At 46.4% G+C, this 12236-nt stretch overlaps 1 protein-coding gene across 1 annotated transcript in view; it reads right to left on the bottom strand.

Moving 5' to 3' along the window:
- TBPL2 (TATA-box binding protein like 2) overlaps positions 1–12236 on the bottom strand; it is a 135683-nt gene that overhangs the window by 107029 nt on the left and 16418 nt on the right. Inside the window, exons 4-5 of the mRNA XM_069638450.1 lie at positions 8641–8732; positions 2274–2441 (exon numbers count right to left, since the gene is read on the bottom strand). Of these exons, the coding sequence (XP_069494551.1) occupies positions 2274–2441; positions 8641–8732 (260 nt within the window). The remainder of the gene's footprint in view (positions 1–2273; positions 2442–8640; positions 8733–12236) is intronic.

Genomic DNA, 12236 nt, shown 5'->3' with positions numbered 1-12236 from the left:
CCCTTTCCTTTACCAAACAGGTAAACACTCTAGCCTCCTCAACAGCTTACACATGTAAACTTATTAGAGCTGAGAAACAATTCTTATCCCAGAATAGTTGCCTTACCTTAGCCAGAGCCCTAATCATTTCTAAATTAGACTACTGTTATGCCCTGTACATTGGGGCAACCAAATCCACCATCAACAAAATTCAGATATAATAAAATAATGTGCTTCGAGCAGCACTGAACATCCCCAATTGAGAACATATCTCAGAAACAAGAAGGAAACACAAATGGCTTACCACTTACGAGAAAATTAGACTTAAAACGGTATGCCTCACACACAAAGCTTTAAACAACAAAGCCCCTCAATACTTACCCGACAGATTCTCCAGAACGAAATCCACTAGACAAACTAGACTAGCCAACACTAATCCCCTTCAAGTACCTCGATTCAAACTCACCAGTATAGGTGGAACAAACTTCCCTGTCAAAGCTGCGCAATTGTGGAACGAGTTACCCGTCACATTAAGAACAGAAAAATCCTTTACCAAATTCAGGCAAAATGCGATTAGTTGGTTGATCGAGACAAATGTTATGAACCGTCGCTGGTTTGTTTAAATGACATGCCTGCCACAACAGATATCTATGACTGCTATTTTTCTAGTTAGTACTTGTTAACCTTTCACATGTATGACATTCTGTAACTTGCAACCTTGCAAAAAGCTGTACGTTTTCTTATCTCCTGCGCCTTTATACCCTAGGGTCTGGTGCGCATAATAAATACTAAACAAACAAGCAGCCCTTCAGATACAGGGCAACTACAGGTCACAGTTAGAATTTTTCGCATAAGCAGCCCTGTTGCTGGTCTACCCGAGGAGGTATGGGAGAAGGCCTCTCTGAATTGATGGACTTTGTTATGTTATGGAATTGAATTTTGAAACATTTATAAACGCGCACACAACAAACTGAATTGAATCCTGGCGCATATGGAACAAAAAGTCTAGTTGAAAATGTAGTCATATAAACATTGGTGCCATTGAATTTTGCGAGACGGAAGAAAGGACGGACTGTGATTTAGAGATTTTAACCCCAACACTCTTCCACTTAAGGGAAGGACCAAGTTATTTTCTTAATTTCATCCTTTGATTCATGCAACTCCCTATTTTAAGGAATTTTTTGATTCAGGAAAACGTGAGTTTACTTGAGGGCTTATTGTACTTGTAGCACCTTTTTACTTCATAGGTGAAGTGCACCTTACCCTTGTGTTATTCTCACAGGGATCGTCTTCCTCACCATTTGTGTTTGAACGCTTTGCTTTATTCCTCAAACCCTGCTTTGTCTTATACATGTTGAGTTCTCTTTGAAAAAAAAATGAAAGTCTGAGACCCTTCGGTTAGCCATGTCGCCACAAGACAGTCACGCAAAGGAGTCCAGTGAGAGGAGGAACGAGGTGACAAAGGTCAGGAGAGGAGAGCATTATGGCGCGGCAGCACAGAAACCGCAACATTGGCCGCGATGGAAAGAGCAAGTAAAAGCGAAGGAAGACCCCGGGTGTTCAGGTGCACATGTGGGCACTGAAGCTGCATTATGGGAAATGTAATGCCATCTTAAAAACGTTGACATAGTAATAAGCCGAAATGTAATGATCGGACTAGAAGCATGGTGAAGAGGTTGCAGAGGGGGAGCCAGCAAATTATTAGGGGGTGCATTTGTCTTGCCTGCAGAGGGATTTATGGAAATGTGGGTGGGGGGGGCGCAACTGGGCGAGGGAGAGAAGGCAGGGGTTGTCGCGCCTGGCATACTGCGCAGAGGACAGGTCGAAGGGGTGTCAGGTTGGAAAAGGTCAAGGTGAGGTACTGAAAGAAAGGAGGAAGCAGGTATGCAGGGTTTTGAACATGTGCAACAACAGATGGGACAAGGCCTTAAAAGAGCATATCCAGAGTGGGGGACAAGTGTCCCATAAAAACTTAGATTTGGCAAAAGTGAACAGCAGGAAAAAGCAGAACACTGCGCCAAACGGATCTAAAGAAGGTGGAGATTAAACTGGGAATAACAGCTGCCCGCAGCCTTTTGCCTACTAGGAGCTTTAGATACTAAGCAGGGCCATCTAGGCCACCCTGGCTTCCTTGCCCCGATTCCAGGCCTCTGCCTTGTGCTAATCTGGTAGAGTGGGGGACTTGCAATGAATTGCCGCACCCATCGCTAGCTTCCCCATAGATGGCGGGAGCAACAACCGGAACCGGAATTCAGAATAGAACCTGCACGGTTCCCCCACAGGGCCCGCCATACCTGCTGAACTGCTGGTGAGTGAGGACCAAACCTTCCAATCGGATGGGAAATTTCACGTCACAGCTTCCAACCATGTTCTGGATCTTAAAGTCGAGGAATTTGGCGGGGAACCCCAGTTTCTGAACGACGCGTGCGTACTTCCGTGCCGCAAGCCTGGAATGTTCTTCACTGCGGCAAAAAGACAGAAAGCATGGAATCAGAAATCGGGGTCCACCGCTCAGGGTGTGTTGCAAACGTGCAAATGTTTGACTAAATACAGCGTTATATAGGAGCAGCTCGTTTGTCCAACTAACATCAGAAGGCGGACAATTGACAAAGGGGGACGGGGGGTGGAGTGCAAAAGCGACCACTGCCGCGTGGTGGTCTACCAGATATGGGGAGCCCACAATATGTGCTCAGTGTGTTACCGGTTCTTTTTTGGGCTGATTTGGGGAGCTCCCAATGGCCAATGGTCTTCATGTCCATGGCAGACAGCTAAGGAGATGGACTGGGCCAAGCATGGTCACCAAGGGCATGCTGTGTGGGTATCCGGTAATAATGTCGCCTGGATAATTAGGGGATTACCTGGGCATACAATGCCAAAACCTTGCACTGGTGTGAGCACCCAGGCTTGTTATGATAAAGGGGATATAAAACAAAAAATATATGGGATTATAGGTAGGTAGCCATCAGATGCAGTGACCCTTGCCACCAAGGGACTCTGGGTGTGCTCCGAGTGGAATACACTCCCATCGCCAACGTTCTGGTTTTTGTGGCCACGGATCCCTCCCTTATGCGTTGGGGTGGAGGAGCGAGGTTACTATATACACAAAGAATACCAAGTTCCGTGCCCTCTGACCTCACAATACACTAACAGGTGGTGGTGGGAGATAGCTGACAAAATAAAATGCCCCCTCTGGTGTGAGGTCACAGCAGTTCATCATGAATTCCATTATCCTCTGCCGTGAGGTCACATTAGTGGGGTGCAGCATTCAGGAGGGAATTAGTTGCTAATGGAAGCCACACACAAGAGCACCATCTTTAGCGCATAGGGGGCTAGTACCAGGGTCGGACTGGCCCATACAATTGTCTCGGGCACCAACGAAAAAGTGGCCCACGTATGCAAATGGCTATTCATTCCTTTTGTGACACCGGGCCTCATTACGAGTATGGAGGTAGCCATGCCGCTTTTAATGGCATGGCTACCCCCATACCGAGTACCAGGTCCGGGTCCCGCAAAAGGGGACTTACCTGGCCATTCCAACCTTGGAGGGCCCGGTAAATCCCCTTTGCGGGACCCGGGCCCGGTACATCCCCATTTGAGCCCCCAAAGGGCTCAGTGGGAATGGGGAGGATGCTAACAACGGGCCCGTTAATGACGGGCCCGTTGTTAGCATCCTGGTCTGCTAGCGGGTCCCGCTAAGGACGCCTGGTCTGACCAGGCGTTCCAGAGCGGGATCCGCGGCAGACCTCATAACAGTGCCGGTCCCTTACTGGCACCGTTCATTCCACAGCCACCAGGGTCCTAATGAGGCCCACTGTTTGAATAGCAAGCAAGTGGGAGTTTCTTTGCTAAAAAAGTGATGCAAACTGTGGATTTCAAATGAAAGGTATTAAGCAACACTGCTCAAAACTACTTGCAACATAGTGAAGTAACTTATCAAACTGGCCCAAATTGGCAAAAGAAGTGACCCACTTCTGTCCCACACCAGCATTTTGTGTTTTTGGGTTCATCCATGGGCCTATTGCCTTATGGACCAGTCCGAGCCTACAAGTACCAGAACAAATGACCATGGCGTAAGAAAGCACCAGCCTCCACCAGGAGAATGCCTGGGTAATGCCAGTATAACAGCCAATCTCCTAGCTTTGCCGATGCTCCTTTACATGTGAACCAGCTCACATCTATTGCATGTTCTTGGAAATCAGTAAAATGTCTGCTTGTGTTGACCTTTATTCACATGAGTATACAGCAGGGAGGCAGTGTGGCTCTGAACAGGCCGGCTGCAGACGGTCATGAGGCAGAAGGCCACGTCAGGACAGGCAAACCCTGCAGAAGAGGCCCAGAGGGGAGAACATCTTTCCCCCCAGGATGCTCTAGGTGCATTAGCATTTTTAAACTTGCAAATCTGAGTCATGTGTAGACAATCAAGTGACAGACACTCGCGTCCCTTGCACACCTTATATACTGAGGCTAGTCCGTCAAGTCTTATGGATATTCATGAGCTTTGAACAGTTGTAATAAAGTACCACGCCTCAAATCGCATGCAACGAGTACATTCATGTGTCTGTTTTTACTCAGGAAAAGCAGTTATTTTAAATAGCAAGTTGGTGCATAAAGAATAAAAAAAAAAACGTTTCGGGGAACTAATCCCTTCATCAGGAGCAATCCATCTTAAGAAGCATGTGCCTCAGTGAGTCTTCAAGCTTCGAGGTTCATATATTCTCTAAAGCGGCAATAGAGATGGTAATCAAGTACATTTCAAGGAACACAGACGTTCTTGTACGGGCTTTTGAAAAAGGATTGTGTAATCAGCATGTGGCGTTATAACAGCACTTCACCTTAATGACCGCAAGGTGGCACCAAAGGATCAGAATATCGTCATGGGATGATTTCCATATGCTTTTCTAAAAGTTGGTCGGCGAGTCTCCACCCATTATGCAAGTGCCCAAACTCTCTTAACCGCATGTTCATATTTCAGTCATTATGGCATGGATGTGCTGGAATAGAAACGGGAAGGGAGCCCAATTCCTTGGTCATAAAGATGCATTAGATCAAATGCGAGGCAGGAGCGTATTCAACAAAAATGAGGGCTCCTGCATTATACTCGTGGCTTATCTGCTCAATCAGTCCCATGGTTCGGGGCGGGGGTGGGGGAAATCTACAACAGATCGTGTCAGGTTGAAACGTTAATATATTGTGAACGTTCTCGGCCAAATCAGTTATAAATTACAGGAGAACCACTCACCTAACGGTAGGTGATTACTCTAGATCCCAGCCGGGGATGTAATGTGGTCCTTGTCTAGGGAGGTATTTAGTGTAAAATGGCGAGATTAAAGTCTCTACTGTCAATGGTGATTGCAGTTTGTAAACAGATCCCCAAGCAGCAATTTTGAAGGGTCTATTTTAACTATTTCAAACCAGCTTATCATGAAACATGGTCATCCAGGCTTGCAGAGTGAGAACGCTTAGATTTCAAAAGGAGCATGCAAAGAGCCATCAGCTGCAGAGTGTGGGGGGCGCCATCAGCCATGGATTCAACATCAACAGGTCAGTGGGAATCATCTTCTTGGATGTCGCCAAAGCATTCGACAGAGTCTGGCTCAAGGGACTACTGCACAAGATGATAGGCCTGGGATCTCCCAACTGCCTGGTGAAGACAATTGCAAGCTACCTGGGAGACCGCACCTTCCATGCCACCTTGCGGTCTTAGGTGTCCTCATCACATCCCATCCGAGTGGGCGTGCCATACAGATCGAATCTCGGACCCTTCCTGTTCAACGTATTCACAAACAACCAACCTGGCACGGTATCCGGATGACGTTGCAGTCAACTCCCAGTCGTTCAGCGAAAAGGAAGTGGCAAAGAACCTGTAAGCTTCATTGGATACCATTGCAACGTGGTACAGCGATTGGTGGATAGAACTCAACACCAGCAAAACTAACTGCCACGCTGTTCACCACAAAGAAGATCAGGGAGCACCCACACATCAGCCTCAACAGGGAAACCACCATCTAGTGGGAAAGCAGCAGCTGCTACCTCAGTGTGACCCTGCAAAGGTCAACTGGAGAAACCATACCGAGATAACTCAGCATAAAGCATCAGGGAAGATGGCAGCGCTGTACCCACTCCTAAAGACCAAGTCCATGCACCTCCAGACAAAGATCAACATCGGACGTATGCCTCCCCAGCATGGATTACCTACCATGAGCAACACCGGAAGAACAAGGCCCTGGGGATAGCGTCTGGAGCTCCACTCTTCACAACGATAGCGGACCTTCAAGGAGAACTGGACATCGAGATGTATAACAAACATCTAATGAAGCTGAGCAAGAACTTCTGCCAAGTACTGATCACAAACCCTCTGATTAGAAGACTCACTGCTACCACTGAAAACGCTTTTGACCTCTACCCGCGGCCCATCACAGCGAAGACCCTGTGAAACCAGCCCTACTGTGACAAGTCCACACAGATCAAGAAGAATCCATTAAGAATCCCAACCCACGACTACATACTCAACCCGAGAAGATGGAGTAATGAGGCTCAAGCCTCAGTATCGAATAATCACAGTTTATGGATCAAATCTATTAGCAAGAAGAATGACAAGCAGCTCTGCAGCTTAGATGGTCGCTCCAAATATGACGTGCATCAAAAACCAGCGTGATGATGTCATAGTGTTGACGGTTGTATACAGGAGGCTATCAGTATGCCTGTTGCGGTAAGGTTTGTACAAGATGCCCAATACATTCATGGCTTCTAGAAATAGGAATAAAATAATCTCTCTTGAGATGGTGCAGTTTGCAGTCATTAATTCCCTTCGAGGATTATCCAAGTCGTATCATTGTGATATCAAAACTGGCTTCAGTCTATTGCTGTTACTGGAGCCTTACTGTTCAAACTACGGTTGCGCCTTATGCATATTACAATGCTTAATATGTACAGTATTAAATTATAATCCAATATACGTGGACACAGGCAGTGTTCTTTGTGCGAGACATTACACGTTGGCGTTACTGACCGTCTATCCAGGCAATTAACCATTTACAGATAGGGCAGCTTTCATATGATGAAGGGATTCGTTTCCCGAAACATGTAGAGCTCCTTTGTTTTATTGTTTATGCACCAAATTGCTATTTAAAATAAAAACTGCCCCCCCCCCCCCCGAGTACAAACGGACACATGAATGTACTCATTGTATGCTATACGAGTCGTACTTTACAACTACTGTTCAATACTCATGATTATGCATCAGACTTGACCGACTAGCCTCAATATATAAGGTGTGCAAGGAACGCAAGTGTCTGTCACTGAAGCGCACTTTTCTCATTAGATTCACATTGGCAACTTTTGTGCCAGGGTTCCATTTTTCTCCCTTGCGCCTGAGAATTTCATTCATATATAATAAGGTGTTTTCCCCACTGGATTATATTTGCATCATATATAGACACACTACAAAAGAATTCCAATTCGCCCCTGCGGGATTCCAAGATAGCTCTTCGTCCATTGTGAAAATATGGTCCCATAGCATGAAGGCTTCCACTGGGTTAGGGTTGTGTAATTGTACCCCATCATGTAACGATGTGCCCACATTTTTGAACGATCAGATCGGAAGGAACCAGGTTCTGTGTGGAAGAGAAGGTACAAGCGGATCTTGCACACAGAACCTGGCTCCTTCTGATATGCGTGAGACAGCGAAACAACCACCACAACCTTGCTCCGCTTCCTCTAGCCCTTCAGCCTACCACCGCAATCAATAATAACCAAACCCACTATCTTACCGGTCAGAAAGTGCCAGGAGACCATGAAAAGCTCTTTTCCAGAAGCCGATATATATAAAAACAAAATATACCCTAGCAAATAGAACATCAAGACATTTCAGGGATGTATGCATCTTGGATCCTAAGGAAACATATTCCTTCATGACTTCTCTTTTTCATCATATCCCTTCTACTTAACAACACCTGAGATTACCCATTGGTACAGATTTATTCTGTATAGTTTCTTTTTATGCTACATTAACATGGAAGTCTTACTTAGGTAGTGGGTCTTATTTGTTTTGCTTCTTTAAAAGTAAGAGCCACCTACTGTTTCACTCTTCCGTCCCACGACTAATGATTTAGATTGCAAACATTGGGTCAATTGGTTAGATATTGCCATTTCTTGTTTATGCAGTGGTCACAGATCAAGGCTTCTCCCGGAGAGTTTGTTGGTTAGAATCTCTTAGCAGGACCGTCCTACGTGGCTCCACCACCCAAGGTTCAAAATGAGTCTGTACGGCTCACACGTCCACAGATGAAGCAAAGTCATTTGTAAACCGTTTTGTCAGCATCGGGGCATCAGCAAAGACAACTCTTGGAATAGAGGCAGGCCTCAGTTAGCTCCTGCTTGGCAGTTCATGTTGAAAGTCTGCGTACACGTGGGGCAGCTGTCCCAGCTGTGATTGGGCGTTTTAAGCATGTGTATGGGTACACGGATTAATACCTTGTTTTAAATCAAAGGTATTTCAGCATGGTTTTTATGGGACCCAGATGTGGTGTAAGCTGGTTAAATGCATAATCCCACAGCACAAGTGTTTGAAATGCAATGCTACAGTGCAGCAAAAGACCTAAAAGAAAAGAGCAAGTTTACTAAAAGCTTACAACTTCCAAGAAAGAAAAAAAAAACACGTACCTTTTTGCTCCAGTGCAGACCATTTTCCCAGAGCTAAATATGAGGGCTGTTGTTCTAGGCTCTCGGATCCGCATTATAACTGCAGCAAACCGCTAAAGAATGCAAAAGGGTTACTCAGGCAAGCACGGGCTTCAGTCAATCGCTATCGAGCATGGCCCTAAGACTGCAAGAACCATGTGACACAGAACAATAAGAAGAGGTTGTCGCACTCAAGAGTAGCATTACAACGACATACATACAATCTAACACCGCAAAATACAAAAAGGACCCAGAACCAAACATTTAGACACTGCATGACAAACATATTCTGCAATTTCATTATCCACTGGCAGCTTATTCCAATAAAAGGGTTGCTATCCCCATTGCATATTGTGAAAACAGAAACGTCAAACGGATTTTGACATCTCAAATATATTGTTCTAAGGCGTAAGAAAGACAACGGAAAATAATTCCCTAATGCAGTGGCATAATGAAGGAAGCCTAGTTTATAGGTTTTCTCCTGCCTGGAGTTTTTCGTGTCCGGGTTAGACTACTGCAAGTGGTTTGGCTGAAATCTGTGGGCTTTCCAGCTCTCCTTGATAATTTGCCATAGGTATACTTGAAAGCATGTTTTGACAAGTGGTCCCAAAATAAAGGAAGACTGGGGTTTGGTAGAGTTAACATGCCCCGATAGTTGACTCCAAGGGTTGAACTTCTGGCTTATTCATTATGTTTTAGCAGCGAATACAGCGCTTCGAAGCGCCAATGGCAATTTGCATTTGTTGCAATTAAACCGCACGCCTGCAAACAGAAACTAAGAGGCCCCCAAAAGAAATCTATTTCCACTCAGAGAAGGCAGTTTCTATCAAGAAAGTTTGAACTAAGCACTTTAAAAAAACTCTGCCTTGAAGCTAGAAATCCTTTTGATTTTTTTTTTTTATAAACATCTGAATTAATGCCCTCATTTATTTTGACTGTGTGTCCGTGATTTTGAAATGTCTATTCTTGCTTTGTACCAGTCGTACCGTAACTAAAACAGTTTTTAAAAGTCCCTAAAACCAAACGCCGTCAGAAATGATTCCACTATGGAAAAAGCATAGGAGGAACAGAAATAAATACATTTTTAATTTCCTCCTCTTATAAAATGATCCAGGACTCAAATCTGACGATTACAATCTGGACCAAGGTAAAGACATTGAACACCAGACTATGATACAACAAAAGCATTAACAATTCCCTTCTATGTTGGGGGTGTGGGGACGGGGACATTGTACCTTATAAAGCACCCCGACTCCCCCTGCAGCAGACTTGGGTCATACTAGAAGAGTTGACTCTCTTTGAGCATGGACCCAAACACCTGCAGCTCGTTGTTTGAAGCCCTGGCACGAGGGAACTTCAGTATTCATGCTTCCGAGGTCAACTACAAGGGCACGAGAAATGCCATTGCTCAGTTATTTATTTAGTGGTCGCTTGTTATGCGCTTATACGGGAAATACATTCAGTTTCAAAGCGCCCACAGGGCAGCAGGGAGGGAACACAGGATAGCAGTACAATTAAATACAAAAAAAAAATACAGAGGGGGAAGGAACGGCCAAACCTACTGTGCATTCAGAGTATTCAGAACGTGCAAATGCAGGAAGGAAGAGGGCAGTGGGGTAGGTGCTGTGGTGTCCGTGCTCGAGGGCGAGCCGCAGATGAATTGCAAGGTGTGGTAAGTGCTATGCAGCCAGGCGCCGCAGTGAGTGGAAAGGGCGAAGCTCCAGTGCATGCAGAGGCAAGTGCTGAAGGAGGACATATGCTGGGGAGATTGGGTGTGAATGGTCAGAGGCCTAGCAGATGCACAAGGGCCCAAGACACCAATACAGCAACAGTGGGATTAGCAGAGGAAGGAAGAAGGCAAGGAGGAGGAAAGCAGGAGAGTCTGGAGGTGTTTTTGGAACTCTAAACAGTCCTGCTCAAGACGCAGTGGGAGGGGGAGGCTTTTCCAGAGGAGGGATCCACCTGAGGAAAGCGAAGGCCTCCTGCTCTCCGTTTAGCCAAACGCTTTACACACACCTAGTTGGTTCCAGAGGAGCGTAGAGTCTAGAAAGAGTATTTGGTGAGAGAGAGTTGCAGATAGTGTGGTCCCCGGCCCAAAACAGCCTTGTGGATGATGCAGAGGGATTTGAATGTAATCCGTGCAGCAACCGGGAGTAAGTGGAGACTTCTTAGGGCCGAGAGATGCAGTGCGTGGGCTTAAGGCAAAGGATAAGTCTTGCTGCTCTATTCTGGATTATCTGAAGGGGTCGCAGAGTGGAAGAAGGTAGATTGAAGAGAAGGCTGTTGCAATAGTCAAGCCTATAGAGAACCATGGCTCGTGAATCACTGAGCTTCTGGGCGAAGGTGAGAAATGGGAGAATTCCTTTGAGAAGGAAGAGTTGGAAGTGGGACTTTTTGGCAAAAGCCTGAGTGTGAGGGAGGAAGGATAAAGAGGACTCCAAGGTTTCTGGCTTCAGAAGGAGGAGCAGAGGAGAGCCCAAGGTGGGAGGCCAGAGAGAAGACAGAGGGAGCAGGGGTCCAAATAGGAAGAATCTCAGTTTTGCTGGCATTGAGGCAGAGATCATTGAAAGAGAACCAAGCCTGGATGGCAGACAGGGATAAAGGAAGGTGCAGGTGAGTTAGCAGGAAGTCTAAAAAAGAGTGGAGTGTCATATGCATATCACTGGAAGTTGGGCGAGAAGGAGGAGATGAGGCGTGCCAGCTGAGCAAGGTAGGTGTTAAAGAGCCAAGGGGAGAGGATAGCTCCCTGGGGGACACCACAGGTGGAGAAGGAAGTCTGAGAGGAGAAGGTGCCCTGGATGACAAGGGAAGAGCAGTCAGTTAGGAAAGAGGTCAGCCATTCCAGGGCCCGTTCCAAGATACCAAGGGTATTGTGGAGCCTTTGTATGAGGATGGAATGGTTGACAGTGTCAATGGCAGAGGAGAGATGAAGTAGAATGAGGACAGCAGGGGAGTTGGAGTTCAGGGATGCGAGTAGTTCTTCACGGGTGTTCAGCGGAATCCAGATTGATGAATATGGAGACCACCTACAAGTTCAGTGTGCGAGTTGACTTGGGGAAAAGGCCAGTTTCTCGAGCAGTTGAAATAGGGCGGGGATGGACAGGTGGGATCTGCTGAAGTCTTTTTCAATATTGGGCGCACAATGGAGTGCTTGAGGGAGGAGGGGAACGAGACAGTGGCAAAGAGTGGTTGCAGAAATCAGCAAGTGCGGGGGCAAGAGAGCCAATGTTGCCCTTGAATGTTCTGGACAGGCACGTTTGGAAGAAGCCTTCCTAGAGTGGACAACTCTGGTAGCTTCTTCAGGTGTGACGGGGTGAAGTAGAAGGCGGAAGGAGGAGGGGTTTGAGATGGGTTAGGTTGGTGAGTAACAAGGGTGTTCAGGATGTCCTGAGTTTTGGTGACAAAGTGTGTGGCCATTGCATTGCAGAGGGTCTGGGAAGGAAGCGGGGGAGGAGGAGCCTGCGGAAGGGTTGGCTAGCTCCCTGCACATTTTGAAAAGTTTTGCCGTGTTATGGGATGCACCCGATACCCGTGCCTGAATGTGGGCCCTTTTCTTGGCACAGTGGAGAGTGTGTTGC

Source organism: Ambystoma mexicanum, chromosome 14 (assembly GCF_040938575.1).
Source record: "Ambystoma mexicanum isolate Mex_15411 chromosome 14, UKY_AmexF1_1, whole genome shotgun sequence".
Lineage (NCBI taxonomy): Eukaryota > Metazoa > Chordata > Amphibia > Caudata > Ambystomatidae > Ambystoma > Ambystoma mexicanum.
Note: the sequence above shows the minus strand (reverse complement) of the source record. Positions and strands in the feature narration are given on the sequence as shown.